General features: G+C 36.0%; 2 protein-coding genes across 2 annotated transcripts in view; one reads left to right on the top strand and one right to left on the bottom strand.

Annotated features, from left to right (window-relative positions):
* LOC113225659 (eukaryotic translation initiation factor 5B) overlaps positions 1–9,724 on the bottom strand; it is a 45,570-nt gene extending 35,846 nt beyond the window's left edge. Inside the window, exons 1-8 of the mRNA XM_026458033.1 lie at positions 9,584–9,724; positions 9,441–9,503; positions 8,774–8,928; positions 7,399–8,567; positions 7,142–7,318; positions 3,121–3,249; positions 2,779–2,997; positions 530–643 (exon numbers count right to left, since the gene is read on the bottom strand). Coding sequence (XP_026313818.1) covers positions 530–643; positions 2,779–2,997; positions 3,121–3,249; positions 7,142–7,318; positions 7,399–8,567; positions 8,774–8,928; positions 9,441–9,503; positions 9,584–9,630 — 2,073 coding nt within the window. The 5' untranslated portion in view covers positions 9,631–9,724. The remainder of the gene's footprint in view (positions 1–529; positions 644–2,778; positions 2,998–3,120; positions 3,250–7,141; positions 7,319–7,398; positions 8,568–8,773; positions 8,929–9,440; positions 9,504–9,583) is intronic.
* Positions 9,725–12,383: 2,659 nt separating this feature from the next.
* LOC113225679 (ATP-dependent RNA helicase SUV3 homolog, mitochondrial) overlaps positions 12,384–18,129 on the top strand; it is a 33,277-nt gene continuing 27,531 nt past the window's right edge. Inside the window, exons 1-6 of the mRNA XM_026458060.1 lie at positions 12,384–12,810; positions 13,033–13,153; positions 13,460–13,628; positions 14,791–14,974; positions 15,519–15,596; positions 16,022–16,113. Coding sequence (XP_026313845.1) covers positions 12,384–12,810; positions 13,033–13,153; positions 13,460–13,628; positions 14,791–14,974; positions 15,519–15,596; positions 16,022–16,113 — 1,071 coding nt within the window. The remainder of the gene's footprint in view (positions 12,811–13,032; positions 13,154–13,459; positions 13,629–14,790; positions 14,975–15,518; positions 15,597–16,021; positions 16,114–18,129) is intronic.

The following is an 18,129-nucleotide window of genomic DNA, read 5'->3' as shown; positions in this document are numbered from 1 at the left end:
TCGAATTATTAAAGCCCTCAGCCTTCGGCTCCGGGCTTCTAACAAACTCTCCTTAGTCATTTCTTATTTACTACCCTGTGCCAAGTGTGATGGAAAACATTGTACATTTCACGAGCGGTACTGGAATTACGAACCTCCACTCCGAAAGCCGTCAGTCTTCGACTTCAGGCTTCTAGTAGACTCTCGTTCGTAATGTACTATATTATTTTAGTACAGCTCATTAGGAAAATTACTGCCACTATACCTATTTCTGCCGCCAAGCAGTAACATTGCTGCGTTCCGCTTTTGAAGGGAAGGGTGTACAAAAGGATAACGATCTTAATTTAAGCTACCTACCGCTTTGTGTATATATGGTAAGCTATAAAGTATTGAGTATTAACTTACACGACCCATCACTTGAAATCATAAAAAATACATAAAAATTTCATACTGTATGTACATAATTTTAAACTACAAGGCTTCGCAAATCACATTATTACAATGGATTAGTTTGAATGTCCCATGTGGCTATCAAAACGTGGATACTTACGAGAATGGCAATGTCACAAAGTGAAGAACCTCTGCTCCTCAAATTGCTGAAGGACTCGTGGCCAGGCGTATCGATGATCAGCAGACCTGGTAACTTGAACGCAATTTCGTTCACCTGCACGAGTACATTTCAAATGTTAATATATATCGTAATGTTCAGTTGATCTAGTATCACGATACTTTAGTATCATATTCTATTTTTTTTTTATGAAATTACTCCGCAGGTTTGTTACAATTATTAATACAAAGATCAGACACTAAAAAAAACTAGTTCGATTAGGCACGGTATGCTGAAGGCACTGGTTCGTATCCAGTCTCGATTAATATAAGAACCACTGCCGCCAATACTCACACATTTATAATTTGGAACACTGAAATCTTGATAAAAATTGGTCGTAGTTTCCAATTTAAGAAGTAATAAATTCTGGACTGTTAATATAATTTAAACTTTACTCGGTTGCCATATCGTTGAAAGTTCATTACGTATTACTGCAAGTTAAGACGTTGTGTTTTTATATTGAAATGTCAATCAATGTGCTGCCATCTAGCGGTCAATAGCTGAACGACGACGATTTCGATTTCGTTTTCGATTAAAATCGAATACAAAGCGTCAATCGTGCAACAGTCTTCGATTGTTTGACTGACAGCGCGGTTGTCAATCATGCAGTACCATATAATAATAACTTGTAAAAATTACTGCAGTAAAGTGTGAAAACAGGATTTTGTATCATATTTTCACTAAAGCAATGTATTGTGTTATCATTTAAAAGTGTTATTTTGTACAGTTGTTTAATATTTAATTTATATGTAAATGAATCGTAAATATAAATTACAAAAGCAAACAAAATAATCAAATAGCCAACTGTCTTTTTTCGCGCAAAAGATGGAAAGAGACCCACTACGTCAATTTCAAGAAGCTTATATAAACTTCTTGGTCATTTTCAATTGTTCGAACCACAAGCGATTGAAATATTTAGAACAAAGAAACTATAGAGTTGCTTTGTTTTTTAAAATGTTGATAATTAACAATATAGTGTTGTACTCGTTTTACGGCTTGGGATTACCTATCGGAAGTCAGAAAATACATTTACCCGAAATAACGTTAGCTCGAATTTTCATAATGTCAAATGTATTTTTTTTTAGGAATAACATAAGCAAAACAAAATCTAATTTTGTATTTGTGAAAAGAATCAAAATTACTTGAAAGGGTAACGGTTTTATTATAAATCGGTTTTCGGAATTACGGACATTTGAGTTTACGTTTTGTAGAAACATCGGTACATTTCTTGCAGTACACGCTTATTTTCACATTTGCAATATTTGTTTGTATGTATCTGCCCAACTCTTCATTATTTCTTTAAGTGAATTTGTACAAAATTCGGCATAATAATATACATAAAAATTAATTAATATAGGAAATGAAACTATTTTTCCGGATTTAAATCGCGTATATTTGTTTTTTCAAACTAATCGACATTAAACAGTCAACCGTGACCATGGGACCTGTAAAGGGCCCGAAACGTCGGTTTGTTTGAAAAAACAAATATACGCGATTTAAATCCGGAAAAATAGTTTCATTTTCTATGTGTAACAATCGCGAAATCCAGAGAACTCGATAATTAATTAATATTTACAATAAAGGCTGCTCCATTACTATTGTGTTCAAGTAATTTTCAGTCGAACCTAAATATGGTACATTTTGTTAACTTTTCAGTAGACGTTGAATATGGTGTTTTTTGGGACCTTAAATTGTTGCAACTGTTGTAGGCAGTACTGCAATGACGTTACAATTTAAATTAACAGTTTTAGTTTTTGTATATTTCATTACATGTCACTACGTTTGTATAGGTTAACTTCGGACATTTTTTTTCGTGGTTTTTGTATTAGACCCGACGCCCATTTGTTGGTAGGTCAATAAGTAATAATTATAATTCTTATGTAGTAACATAGGTGGAATGTCGATTTCCTAGACCAGTTCTAGTATTTATTTTTTTGTTATTTTTAAAAATTTTCACAGCTGAGCATATTCGCGCGAGCTTATATATTTTTCTTTTCGAGTGTAGCAGCAATGTGCTGAATGGTTTCTGGCTGGTTGTGACACTTGCAAAATTTATAATTTCTTAGCGATTCATATTATTACGTTTTTCTTTTCTCTTGTCTGTTTGTTTTTCTTGGGTGGTTTTACAAATGTAGTTACATTTACAGAACGAATTCAAATAATTTTATATAATAATAACGACAAGAACTCACCCCCTTCACGTGTTTAGTCTGTTCCTTGATGTTCTCAATGGGGACATTAGTAGCACCGATCTGCTGCGTGATGCCTCCGGCTTCCCCGTCCTGCACGTTGGTGCGGCGCAGTTTGTCCAAGATCTTGGTCTTGCCTGTGTCCACGTGGCCTAACACACACACGACGGCGGCGCGTAATGGGTTATTTGTTTTGTTAGCTTCATTCTCTTCTTTACGTTTCTGTGGATACATTTATTTTCTCTTAAAAACGAATGTAATAAAAATTTGATTAGTAAACTTTGATATGTAATTTCTTTATCAGTTATATTATTACTTCTTTTTCTAATGTAGTACATTGAATACCTCTAATCTCTTAAGAATAATCTCCCTTTTCTTTTGTGCATCGGTCATCTGATCATCTTCAGAATCTTCTTCTGAACTTGATTCGTCCTCGGAGCTATCTTCCTCCTCTGAAGAACTTTCTTCGTCATCCTAAAAATTAATTTAATATACAATTATAAATAATAAAAGTTCATAATAGATACAGCCAAGGTGGTGGCAAAGGTGGCAGTACTTCTCTAGACTCCGGATGACCTTCTTTCATAAGGAGCTTTAGTGCTACGAAAAACTTTACTACAAAATTACTACAAAATAGCTTAACAGTAGCATAGTTCAACAATGTGGGCACTGATACAAAACATTTCTTGACCTTGGAAGTGCACTCATTCTCGTTGTGTCGTGCACATAACAAAGCCTTGTTTAAGAAACCGTTGACATTGAATGGATTACAGTAGCCAAAACAACTCTAAGGTTTGATATTTCAAAATCTCTGTGTTTCTGGACTCGTGAAAGAGGGACTCCATTTGGCCACACATAGCCCCGCACTGCACCTGGCTTGTTTTTGTACAGATAATATCGTCTGCACCCATCATAACCAGTCACATATGGGAAGCTTTAAAAATGAACCCTAAATGTATTCTTACAATAAAATGAAAGTATCTAACTAACTTTAATTCATATACAGGGTCATTTGTAAACTAACAACCTCGCAGAACTATATTCCTAACATCAATAATCAACTTTTAAGTTAGATTTATCTATAATCAACACGTACACACATACGATCTGACATTAGTATTTGGAATGAAGTAACAATATATATAGCCGTGAAGCGTTCTCCCGCCTGCGTCCTAATTCATAAAAATATGTTAGTGGCGGATTTTATCGCTACGAGATCCGCGCGTCATTTGGAATGAAATTTATCAATTACTAATACGAAATGATCGTTAACAGCACGAAGTGCAGATAAATAACTAGGACATTTTAGTAGCAGTAGAGTTCTTTGTGAAAGTGTTCGTGCAGAGAAGTACTGCCACCTTACCTACTTCTGCCGCCAAGCAGTAATATCAGCATTACTGTGTTTCGGTTTTGACGGGTAAGGGTGCTGGTGAAATTACAGGCATATGGGACTTGTCAACTTACGTCTCAGGGTGACGGGCGCAATGGTAGTGCTCCTCAGATCTTCGCAATTTAAAGCTTTGATTGGCACTGTAACTGTTATGGACAAGCGTGTCGCGTACCATCAGGCGCACGACTAGTTCGTCCCGTCACTTAATGTTACAAAAAAAAACATTTCTTCATAAATTGTACTTTTGTTTTCAATTGATAAAAGTTTACAGGTCAGATTACAAAACAATAGGCAGATGGAGCATTCGCAAAAAACGAACTAAGATTGCCAGATGCTGCGAAAAAGTCCCGTTTCTGTTCCTTTCTATAATACTGTTACAAACTGGAAATGTTATTTTGCAATATAGGTACTTAAGTGGTATTAAGATATGAAACAAATTATATGCAATATAAGTCAATATTTAATTTTTATTATTTGATTTACGTCACACAGATGAAAGAATATTTGATTAAGATATTTTAAATTGGAACACTTGGATAGTTCAAAATATTTATTACAATCACAGTTACATAATATCTTAATAAGCTTTATTTTGTACACATTTTTTATAATACACCTTTTCGCGTCTATACATCGTTTCTAATTTTGATATGTAGCGCAATCTCACCATGAAATACTTTTCTATTAAAATTTTTATTAAATTATCTTTGCAATCAATTCCATAGCATTGATCGTTCTAATTTGTGTGAAGCCATGTACATACATTATAATCTTTTTTTATTTTATTGACACGCTTTCTTACAAAATAACTCTGTTTATGACATATGCACATAACTATGAAAGTTCTCTGTGTATATAGGCCAAAATTTTAGCTGTTTTTGAACATTTTCTTTTATGCAGCTACATTATGGCGATTAAAGGTTGGTTTGAGGATAATTTAGATAAATCTGAGGCACCTAAAAACAATTTTGGATCGCTGTAATTGGACCATTCTGTGTGTTTATGCATGCATTATTTAATTTCTATACAAAACTATAAATTATTCGATGCTCCTATCACCCATGCATATTTACATAATTTAAGGAAACTCATTTCGATATAAACTGGCAACACATACGAATTTATGTCGAGGATTTGTGTTCGGAGTAAATCTCAAAAAATATCAGGTATAATATAAAAATAAATTACAAAACAGTTAAATTAACTATAGTTCCCTGTGAATAGACATTCCTCCTTTTTTTTTTAGTTTTTTGGGACAACTTTTACAATGTTTAAAGATACAAGATCTAAAATATATATCTTATTAAACGTAAAATAACTAATCACTCGTGATGTGCAAACATAGCGACGCTGAGCTTAGTATTGACTCGCGTTTGTATTCGCTTTTAAATTTGTATTTGCTTTGGTAGCTTGACTTTCGTGTTCAGCGTGCTCCATCTGCCTATGTTTTGTAATCTGAGGTTTACAGCTTGTACACTGAATCCACATTAACCATGTTAGGTTTGGCTATATTTAAAAAAATAACAAGAACAAATCGTATGTTTGAGGGCTCTCGGTAAACGACTACTATCATTGGATCTAGACTGGAATTGCCCGTGAGCTCGTAATCGCTGTGGCGGATAACATTGTTACATGGCTTAGTGTAGTGTGGATACGTTAGGGACCCATCTTAGATATTCAAGGCAAGCTTCGAACACATTATCATCACATATAGCATATATTCGCAGCGGGCTCCTCACAGGGAACGACTAGATCGCACAGGTAAATAGGTCAACCACCCTCCCCTCACTCCAGCTGTTTACTTACGCTATTGCTACCTCTTTCATTTGCTAATGACATTGACGTTCAAGGTCCATGGCTAACTCAGAGTTATCGTTGTTTAGAGCAATTGATTTATTTTTTTTATTTTTGTATAAAAGTAAAAGCTGATAAATTAAATTAAGAGTCGTATTCCAGAACTCTACTCAATGCTCAAGTCAGGACTTGAGTATGATTTAAAGCACTGAAAATCATACTCAAGTCCTTGCCATTAGGGTCGTATTTCCAGTGCTTAAAATCATACTCAAGTCTACTCAAGTCCTGACTTGAGCATTGAGTAGAGTTCTGGAATACGGTCCTAAAAGTCATGGCACTAAAGGTGTTTATGATGTTAGTAATGGGACCATATTGCAAGGTTGTTAGTAATTTAAAAACAACCCTGTGCACAATTGTTACTGTAAGATATTACATTATTTAAAAGGAATTAATTCTTATAATTGACCCTTTTGATTGGCATCATAGAATACAGGATTTTTTTTACATTTGGTCAGTTCAATTCCCAGATGAGTCAAAAAGTTCTTTGAATACAGTATTACTTTCTTTAAAAACTATAATAAAAATAAATCTACAATATTCAAAATAATAATAATAATAATAACGCACACACTCTACACAGCCCCGCACTAGGGAAAATCCTGTGTCGCGGGTGCCATGGACACACACATAAACAACCACAAATTATACCCAAATTACGAGAGAAGGTGTAGGCCTTACAAATATTTCTCCCGGCCTGGGAATCAAGTCTGGGACCTCTGCGTGGCAGTCCGAGATGGTAACCATTCGGCCACAGAGGCAGTTACTTAATTTAGAGTTAATTAGACTTAATTTATAGTAAGTTAAATACTTTCCCTGTGTCCCATAAAATGGGTAAAAATTAATGTATGTTTGTCCCGTATGTATTTCATTATTATTCTAATTGTGATAAAACTTTAACGAATGATTCTGCTCCCACAATTTTCTAAAGTCCCATTGCCAGACATGGGTCTCTTCTAAAAGGTTACGGCTTTGGGGACTTCACACGTTTTCAGCGGTATGGCCGGTACAGCAGGTTTAAAATAAATACGATAGTGACCAGACGCTTTTTTGTAACAAAGAAGAAATATTTAAAGCACTTTGATTATTTATATTGAAAAAAACGCTAAATATAAGAAAAAATACCTCTTTAGCTTTACTTGGCCGGGCAGTGGATTCTTTCCCTTTAGCAGAAACGGGCGTCGGCGTCGCAGGGTCCGGTTTCGGAGGCTCAGGTTCCTCCTCGGATGATTCAGCATCCCATGAATCCTTTACCAATTCATTTTCAGGCTCTTGTTTTTCAACGGTAGGTTTTTGATCCTCCTATAAAACAATATCATTATTAAATTATACATATTTACAGAAGTTAACACACATATTAATTTTATTAAGAATTTCCTTACCTTTATGTCAAGTTGAAACTGAATCTTCTTTTCCTCAACAGGCGTTTCTGGAGCTTCCTGTGACATTTGAGTTTTTAGTTTGCTAGGCTTTACTCTTGTTCCTGGTCGAACAGGTTTCTTTTCAGCACTGCCTATTTCCACACCTTGCGCTTTAAGTGACTCTAATAAAGCTTGCGCTCGAGCTTTCTCCGCTTTTTGCTTGGGGGTCAGGAGTTTACCCTCTGCTTTTAGCCTTTCCTTCCTTTCCTTTTCTTTCTGCTTTTTCCTTTCTTTCCGTTCCTTTTCTAATCTAATTGCTTCTAGTCTTTGCTGTTCTCTCTCTTCTTCCTGCTTTATCCTCTCTTCTTCCTCTTTTTTTAAACGTTCTTCCTCTTCTTTCACTTTTTTCAATGCTTCTTGCATAGCCGCTATTGTCTTTTTAGTTGGCCCTTTCTTAGCTTTCTCTTCTTTTTCTTCTTCACCTTTCTTACCCTTTTTCTTTTTCTTTCCTTCAGTAACTGGTGTATCACCTACATCCTCCCCTAATTTTTCCTCTTTTTCTTCAGAAGGTAGCTTTGAATCTTCTTTAGACTCCTCTGTAGTTTTACTTTCAACTTTCTCTACTTTAGGTTTATCTTCTGAACCCTTTTTTGTTTCCTGTTCTTTTTCTTTTTTCTTAGATTCTTGCTTTTTTAATTTTTCCCTTTCTTTTTTTTCTTTTTTCTTTTGTGCAGCAGTTTTAATTGAAATATCGTTTTCGTTATCACTAGCATCTTTTTCTTCAGCTTCTTTCTCAGATTCAGGTTTAGGTTCCTCCTTTTTACCTTTTTTCTTTTTTTCTGGTTTAGGTTTTTCTTCTACTGTCTCCTCTGGTTTTTCTGTTTCAGGGGCAGGAGTAGGTTCTTTTTTTACACCAGCATATTCCATTTCAAGTTCAGCCAAAACTTTTTCAATATCTTCATCACTGTCATCTTTCTTTCTTTTTGCCTTTTTGCCTTTTTTCCCTGCAGGTTCTTTCTTCTCCTGTCCACCCTTCTTTTGTGGTATTTGCACTAGTTCATCATCTGATGATGGTGGTGCCTCAGGTACTTCATCTCCACTGTCTTCAACCTCTAAGAATGAAAAAGCACTTTTATTCTCTTTCTTTTTGCCTTTTTTAGGTTTTTCCTCTGGCTCATCTTCCGACTCATCTGGAATGCAAATAATAATATTCTAAAATTGCTACAATTGTGGAATTAATTAAAAATTCATAACTTAGCCATATTATACCTACTCTTGTAATGGGAAAATAAACATAATTCAAAGAATTGTTTACATTTCTAAATGCCAATATCAGTTTCTTTGCTGAAGTATTTAAAGAGACCTATTCATTTCATTGATAAGAAATTTGTGTTACCTTCACTATCAACAACCTTCTTCTTATGAGATTTATTCGAAATTGAAACATTTTTAACGTTCTTTGTGACTTCCTTTACATCTTCATCAATTGATTTCTTTTGCTTGCCCTTGGTTTTTGGTTTCTCCTCATCACTATCTTCAGAGTCCACTATTCTGCAATAATTATGTATTGAATAGATCTGAGATTTTAATCTATGAAATTTAATTTTTTTGGTAGTGCCTATGTTGGACAAACATGTCAGTCTTCATCAACCAATGTGTCCTACTAGAATAAAGTCACCTCTAAATAGAGGGTAAAAAATTACATTTAACGTATATAGAGTAAAATAGACTGTAAAAGATTGAGACACTAATTTTAAAACATTTATGGACAACTCTGTAATTATCATTGAGAAACATGTTTCAAAAAGGAGTTTTAAACTTAATAATCTTTTCTCCAGGCTTAGTAGCAGAGAAACCGCAACATGAACATTACATTCTGACTGACATGATTGTAATAAGCTTTTAAACATAAAACGCCTACTGAATTAATATGAATGACTGATAGAACACATTTATATCTTCTCTGTTAAATGACACATCCACGTTTATTGTTTTGTAATAATAATTCGTGTATTAGTCGCGTTGGACAATCGGTATGAACATAACCTAAAAAGTATACTCACTTCTTTCCCTTTGCTTTGACCGGCTTTACGGCCTCGATGTTAGTGGTCTCCACATCGCTGTCGCTGTAACACACGGTAATGAAACAGACTATCTACAATTTTCTGGCAAACGATACCCGATAACATATGCTAAGGGAACTCACCCGTCCTCAGCAGCAATGTTCTTCTTGCCTTTTTTCGCCTTTCCCATTCTGCGAGAGAGCTTTATTAAGTCACAATGCCCGTGTGATAATGCTCTGTTTTCCAATTTTGTGCAATTTCTATCATGTGAAATGTAATCAATCCACAAAATGTTTTATTTGCCAAAACGCTACGATCTCACTCAAATCTTCAGTCGTATACGTCCTCCGTCACGTCACAAAAGTAAAAATTTGACATTTAAAATAGAGCCCACAGGAATTGTGAAATAAATGAATCAGTGGAATGTATCAGATACTTTTCGATTCATATTAATCGATTTCATTTCATTTTTATTTGTATTAGTTCAAAAATAATTTTCATTTGTTCATTTCCAACTTTATTGGCCAAGGCAAGGTAAACTTCTCATAGAGTTGTACCTCGTTACTTCCAAGTTATACATAGAGAAGCGAGTTCAAACATATACAGTATTTCGGCAGATGTATTATAGGGCTTAATCCTCGACCCGGTTCTGAACAACATCTTTATATCGGACTTGCCATATCGGATGAAATCACAGTTGCTACATACGCCAGTGGTTGTTCTGTAAATGGTGTACCCGGACCAGTGTCACCAAATCTCGTCATATCACATTTGCACTGAGAAAAGAAAATTATTATCCAGTAAGACTTGGCAATGAAATATTACCACATTCTGACTGTGTGAAGTGTCTTGGTTTTCACCTGGACTGACATTTTCACATGGAATCATCACATTTAGTAGCAATAGAGCTCCTTGTGAAAGAGTTCGTCCAGGCAAGTACTGCCACCTTACATATTTCTACCGCCAAGCAGTAATGACAGCATTATTGCGTTCCGGTTTTGAAGGGTAAGGGTGCTGGTGAAATTACAAGCACATGGGACTTATCGACTTATGTCTCAGGGTACCGGGCGCAGCGGCAGTACCCCTCAGATCTTTGCGATTATAAGTTTTGAGTGGCACTGCAACTGTCATGGACAGGTTGACATGGATTAGATGCACGACATGTTCGTCCTGTCACTTGATATTATAAAAAAAATATAAAATGGAAAAGAGACAAGTCACTCTCAAATATCGTTACCTACATTGGCTCATGGGAAGGAATTCAACATTGTCAGTAGACGACAAACTTCTAATTTGCTACTCAGGCTCAATTTATATTGCGGCGGAACGGAATGGAAGCGACATTTTGTAATGATATTGTACATAGCATAATGAACTTTACACAACACTAAGGACAATAGTCAATACCCATTGGTTCACTCGGAATGAAGAGATCCATGATTACCTGAACGTGCTACCGGTAGCTAATGAGATCGACTAACATAAAACTAAGCACAAAGAACGTCTATCCTTCCGCCCGAACTCGCTCATCGCGGAACTACTAGGTCCATCAACCATAGACACATAAATACATACTGCTGGGTATTAGCCTCCTTTCACCCCTACTAAGCTGTATGGTAGGTTTTGAATTCGATTGTATGTTTTTTGTTTTTTTTTTGTATGCATGTTACTCGATAACGCTCTCATTTGTGTACCGATTTTGATGATTTTTTTTCTTTTTGTTGATAAGAGGGTACCCTAGTAGTGGTGCAATTTAAATTTAAAGAAAATATTTCACCTCTAAGGGTGGTGGTTTTTAATACTCTGTACTGATTAGCTCACTATATGTCATAGTTCGTAGGATACATTGGTTGAAAAGACAGTTGTTTACTGACTCGAGAAATAGAGAGTTCCGGGGAGACTACGGGCTACATGTCATCTGCTCCGGTGGTGTGTACCCGGGGCGTCTGTCTTATCGCAGCCAACGCATCTTAGTAGCAGTCTAGACGAATGTCTAAGGCGAAGAGACGTGCGGGACACGTGCCCCTTAAGTTGAAAGCTATGTCCGGACATTGTCACAAGACACAGCTATTGACATCTTCGGTACTAACCCGGAGAGCTAGTAGATGTAGTAGAGTAGGATGAGCTAGACATTACTCGGTCCTTCCAGCCGCGTAGGTTCATGGAAACTGGAGAGACGCTTCGGCGTAGGGAGGTGAGCGTGTCTACAGCTCCGTCGTCAAAGAGTAGATTTGGTAGAGGACTTTAGAGTCAATGGCTTAGCGGTGGCAATCGTTGGTTGTGCTATGCACAACGGGAAGTGAGCTTGCTTACGGCTCCGGTACTTATCTGGAAAATAAGGAGGGTATTGTACGTGCACCCCATCCGCCGGTGAGGGTGAGAACCGCATGAAATCAGTGACAATGATAGCTCTGCCTGGAATATAAATACATAGGTCTGTTGTTTCAATTTCAGTCTCACCTGTGAACAATTTTCTCCAATAATACGATTTGGTGATTTCGGCGAATGCGGCAGTCTGTGTACCAAAGAGGCGACAGCCGACTCAGTGAAAACAGTGAGTCGACTGTGCCTCCCTTGGCAAGGTGAAATAGTCTGCTGAAAGCGGCTATCAGCCCTGTGTTAACACGCCATTTTAAGACGCTCAATTGTAGAAAGTGATAATATGTACAATTACAATTCTCCATAACGGAAAAACATAGGTATTATTGATACTGTTGATTTATTTTCTTTTCATGACTATAGTCAGTTAACTATGTATTTGTCACAAACTACAAATACAAGATGGTATTTGTTTATTTATAGGATTTATTTTTAAGCAACGAAATCACTCAAAGCAAAACTTGAAAATGAGTTAGGATCATCACTAGTCTTTCCTGCAATCACTACAAAAATGTGACAGAAGTTACTGTAAAATTTTTAGTCAATTTTCTTTTTTGTTTCAAAATGTACAAGGGTTTTACAAGAATATTGGCTTTATATTGTGTAGACAAATTACACCCGTGCGTCTCGACTCTTCTACGAAGCAATGTGCTGTGTACTTCCAGAGGAAAATTTGAATGCATAGGTTATGTTATCAAAAGGGGAAAGAAGCATGACCGAGGGGGCTCCTCAGCGTTATTCGTGCCTGTGCCGGTGAAACCGAATCCTGATGACATAAACATCGGAGAAGAGTTCACAGGCCGATTGAAGAAACAAGATTTGTTAAAAATTCTCAACAAATTTTATCAAAAATCTGAAGTTCGTTTATTGGCAGCAGAGAACGGCTTAGACGATCAGTTACTGCACCAGGCTTTCCTATCATTTAGACGACACTGTTTGGAACATGATCTGCCGCCTGATTTACACATAACAATTAGTGATATTTTACAAAGTTAGTATTTGTTAATATAGTGCAATAATGTTTTTCGTTTAATCAGCCATAGCACTTCCCAACGCGGAATCACTTTAAGTCGGTTGAAAAAAGCTTTATATCCATGCAATAAGAGTGAAACAGATGTGTATTTCTCTTCTGCTGTGACCACTGATTCCCCGCTAATAAGTGTGGTGATGCCTATATTTTAAGCTATAAAGCGTTATGAATATTGCATTTCAGATGCCGGACATGTGGATGACCTCTTTCCTTACTTCCTTAGGCATGCCCGGTTAGCATTCCCGCATTTGGACTGTCTAGATGACTTGAAGAAAATATCTGATCTCAGGACTCCTGCAAATTGGCAAGTTGCACTATATTACACAAAATAACAGCAAATGAGATATTGTTTATTTATTACGTGTAGTGAATATTGGATACTTAGTTGTGTCAATCTACACACTAACCCTTCATTTAACATTTTACTTTCATCACCATCATGTGTGTTATAAACCCTCTGGCTTTGGTTATAGTCCACCAGACTGGTTCAATGCAAGTTGGAGATGTCACAAAGGGTTTTAAATCTTTACATAGTTTAGAAATTGAAGTTGTTCTCTCATTGGATTTCCACACTCTTAAAAGTTTTATTTTGATTTTATTAAATTTTCAGGTATCCTGAAGCAAGGAGTATGAACAGGAAAATAGTATTTCATGCAGGACCTACAAATTCAGGGAAGACTTACCATGCCATGGAGCGGTTTCTGGAAGCAAAGTCTGGTGTCTACTGTGGCCCCTTGAAGTTGCTAGCAACTGAAATCTACCATAAATCTAACAAAAATGTGAGGTTTTATCTTGACAGATCTATGGGTTAAAAACCTGGTGTACATAATTAGAATCATCAAGTGCTTGTAGCTCAATGGAAGGTTGCTCCTTAATTTTTTTTTATATCAAGTGACAGGACGAACAAGTCGTGCACCTGATGGTAAGCTACACGCCTGTCCATAACAGTTGCAGTGCCACTCAGAGCTTTAAATCGTAAAGATTTGAGGGGCACTGTCACTGCGCCCGTCACCCTGAGACATAAGTTGACGAGTCCCATGTGCCTGTAATTTCACCAGCACCCTTGCCCTTCAAAACCGGAACACAGTAATTCGGATATTACCGGTTGGTGGCAGAAACAGGTAAGGTGGAAGTACTACCCTGGATAAACTCTTTCACAAGGAGCTCTACTGCTACTTAAAACTTGAATTGACTTTAACTCATCTTACGTACCCCTGTGTATATGTAGTATCTATATACCTTTTATTATACTCCTTACCATATTGATTGAAAGGAATTGCCAATCGGAGTAAGGTACTAGCCGATTGTTGCCCTCAATGCGTCAGGGTACAGAAAAGGTATGTCGTAGGGGTGGCTCATTTTGTGCATCTGACTATTGGTGAAGGAGACTTCACAATGAAACTTGTAATTAAGAAGGTTCACTGTCTAGACAATGTGTCTAGCCCTAATTCAGTGCACTATTATGCACTATGGATTAAAGTTTTTCTTTAGCAGACACTCATGTCCAGATATTGGCACAGGAATATGTTGTTGATGATTATGTATGTAGTTCCATAAAACGTTTTCAAGGAAAGGGAACTAATCTACACTAATATGTAAGATAACTTAATATTTACTTATTAGTCTATATGTCAAAATTCTTCTAGTAGTGATGATGGATTAGCGTAAATATTTGCTTGTCATAAAACATGTTATCAGCTGCAGTATTCAAAGTTATCAGTAACAGATTTGGTCATAATGTTTATATCTATTTATTTTAAGAGCATTTGGAATATTAATGGTAGGTAATCTGACCTCATAAAATAAGTTACAGCATCTCATAAAATAAGTTATAAAATAAGTTACAGCATCTCATAAAATAAGTTATAGCATTTTATCTCTGTTAAATTGAAAATAGATTAAAGTTGAAATAAATCTCATGTTTTTTACATCTTGTGGTAGGGTACAGCCTGCGACCTAATAACAGGTGAAGAAAGAAGACACGCATCTCAGTACACCACATTAACAAATATGGAGGATACCGAACCATTACCTGAAAATGTGTCATTATTGATTCAAGAGACTGAGCTCACTCCATCAAGTCATGTGGCTTGTACTGTTGAAATGACTTCTCTTAATAATCAATGTAAGTAGGATTTTCATACTAATCTATTTTGCTCTGTCATCCTGCAGCTAGAACACTGTAGGACATCAGGTTTAAGACGGGCCACTTCATCTATTCTATACTCTCTAGACTCGCTGAGAGCATTATTTCCCACAGTACCATTAAGTTTATAGTGTTTGTTGTGTAGCAGACATGCAGATAGCAAAGGTACTCTATATACAACCGACCACGAGACTACAGACAGGACATCTGAGAATCTCTGTTAGATTGACGGAGATTCAAAATTGCGAGTCAAACCTCCTTTTGGTGCCTGTCAGTTCGTTGATCCACAGGGGTGGACTCGACCCAAGTGTTGTATGATGGAGATGTTTATATTATAGTGTTTGGGAGAAATGGTTAATTAGCTGTAAGGCAATTTGTATGTTAGCTTATTCTCTGATACTTACATTACAATTCTGTACTGCCATTGTAATTTTAAAGCGCAATAAAATATATGTGTTTCATTCATTTAACAAAAGGTGACATTAAGAGAACATAGTTAACCATGATTTAATTTTCATTACAGATGAAGTAGCTATTATAGATGAAATACAAATGATTGGAGACCGAGGTAGAGGATGGGCCTGGACAAGAGCAATTTTAGGTAGTTATAAAAAATACATTTTAAAAATAATTATTTAACTTACACCTAGTTCGCAATAATCTGGGTCCCACACTCTTTTTAAGTAAGTATTTACTTGGCATGACATAAAGTTGTTTTTATGTTTATACACACATATCCGTCCCTCCTGTATCTTAGAGCGGGCGGATACTATACTCTGGAACTGTCTTACGTCCACCACTCGCAAGATAAATTTCATGCACCTCCTTTTACTCTTGTTACTTTTAACCTAGCTTTTTATGAGAACATAATTCTCAATCTTGTTGAGGGATATACACCGAGGTTGACCTCTACACGTTTACATTTGCTACATAAATGGCCAATTTTATATAATGAAATAATCTGTTAATATAGTGATAAAACAGTGTATGTCCCATATGTAATTAATAGCTTTTGAAAACTTTCAGGCTTGCAAGCAGAGGAACTACATTTATGCGGTGAAGCTGGTGCAATAAATCTCATTGAGGAAATATGCAACACAACTGGGGAGGAAATGGAAGTAAGTATATATCTATGTAGAAGAGAATGTATGTAGTTAAATCCAGAAGTATACCTTGTACTTCTGGATTGTAATTCTGGCTATCGCAAAAATGCAACATATCGATTTGTTACAAGGTTTGTAAGCTAATATTAATAATATAGTCCTTTTGATAGACGCACACACACAGACAAACAAAAACAGACAAAACATACACACAATTCAAATTAAAAACATATGTAAGCAAATTACACTTTGGCAAATTGATTGAACTCACCCGTAACATAGATTCCCCTGAGAACAATGAGTAGCAAACTCTACGGGTTACTCCTATGTAAATAAATGTTTGTTCACATTTATCATTTACAATATTTATTCTAAAATATCATAGGTAGAAACTACTTGAAAAAGTTAAAGGTGTAAATGGAGCAACCCATGGATTTTTATCATCCAAGTAAGCAGAATCTGTATAAAGACTTATAACAGTCAATTTATTTTAGTTTCTTGTACTAATATACAACAATATATTTATCTTCAATTAATTTTCTGGTATTCTTAACATGCATTTTCATAAATGTACTGTAACACTAAGGTATGAATGTTAATTTCCTTAAAATTATCTCTCACAGACACTCTTTGTTCTACTTTTTGCAAATTGCCTTAACAGCACGCTTGTGCAGAACAATGATTCTATTAGTGTCGGTTGCATAACCCCAAAGCAAAATATGTATCTCATCTTATTGTGGAAATAACTTAAACTTTAGAATTTACTGCATAATGTATAAATGCTAAAGGGATTCAACATATTCTTAGATGCATTTCAAATGAGTGCATTTCATATTTATTAGAAATAATAATGAATACATTCATGAGGCACACTATAAGTGTCCGGAATTAATAAGAAAAAAATACTATAAATGGTCAGAAATGAATTTATTGTTTCTCAAAATATTCTCCAATAGCGTTAATGCACTTTTACATATGACTGAACTAATTTCGAAAACATTCCACTCCTCCGTGACAATCTCTGAAACATATTTTTCATACTCTTTGACAGCCTCTTTAGGTGATGAAAATCGTTGACCGCGTAACTGGTTCTTAATTTTTGGAAATAAATTAATAAATCAAAAATTCATTTGTCTGTCTGGCCGTATGAGAGCTGGCATAACTTTTGCGGAGATTGTCAACAACTTCTGGCAAACAAATGGTCGTATACCAATCACTATTCACGGGACAACAATTCTCCAAAGCAACAGTAGCCACGTGTCCAGTTTTATTAAAAAAAGAAGCAATCATCCGCTTAGAAGCACTTTGCACGCGCGCCACTTTGGTTGGTTTCGGCTCATCTCGAAAGACCCATACTCTCGATTGCTGCTTTGTTTTGGGATCGTAACTATAAATGCATGTTTCGTCACCTGTTGCTATGTCCCACACCAAATTTGACTTCTCTTTGTTGAATCTGGTAAGCATGGCATTGCACCAATTGACGCGATCCGTTTTTTGAGCCTCAGTCAAATTGTGTAGGATCCACCGAGAGCACAGCTTTTTCACACCCAAATGTTTGTGTAGTATTGATTGTATTTGACTCATGCCTATGCCTGAAGATGCCCGCATCTCATGGTATGTCACATGCCTGTCTGTTTTGATCATACGGCGCACAGCATCGACGTTTTTGTTGCAACAAAAATCACGAAATTCGTCACTGAGGTTCACACGACCGCGTTTGAATTCTGCAAACCAGCTATAAATAGTCGTTTTGCATGGTGCTTCATCACCAAAAGCAGTTTGAAGCCGAGCGAAGTTCCGCTGAGCTGTTAAATTACACTTATATTGTAGAAAATCTTCCTACGAAAATTGTCTCGAGTTAAATCCATGGTCATGTAGACAATCAATTTCTAAAATAACGTAAAAACAATGTAAAAACAAGTGACAGTCAAATGAAACAAAGTGTATTCTACAGCCGAATAGTTCCATTTTAAAATATTGTAATTACTTTTTAAATATTGTTTATGTAAGTGGCCAGTTCCGGAAACTTAT

This window comes from Hyposmocoma kahamanoa, unplaced genomic scaffold, assembly GCF_003589595.1.
Source record: "Hyposmocoma kahamanoa isolate Upper Pololo Valley unplaced genomic scaffold, ASM358959v1 169, whole genome shotgun sequence".
Classification (NCBI taxonomy): Eukaryota; Metazoa; Arthropoda; class Insecta; order Lepidoptera; family Cosmopterigidae; genus Hyposmocoma; species Hyposmocoma kahamanoa.
This window is presented reverse-complemented; position numbering and strand designations above follow the sequence as displayed.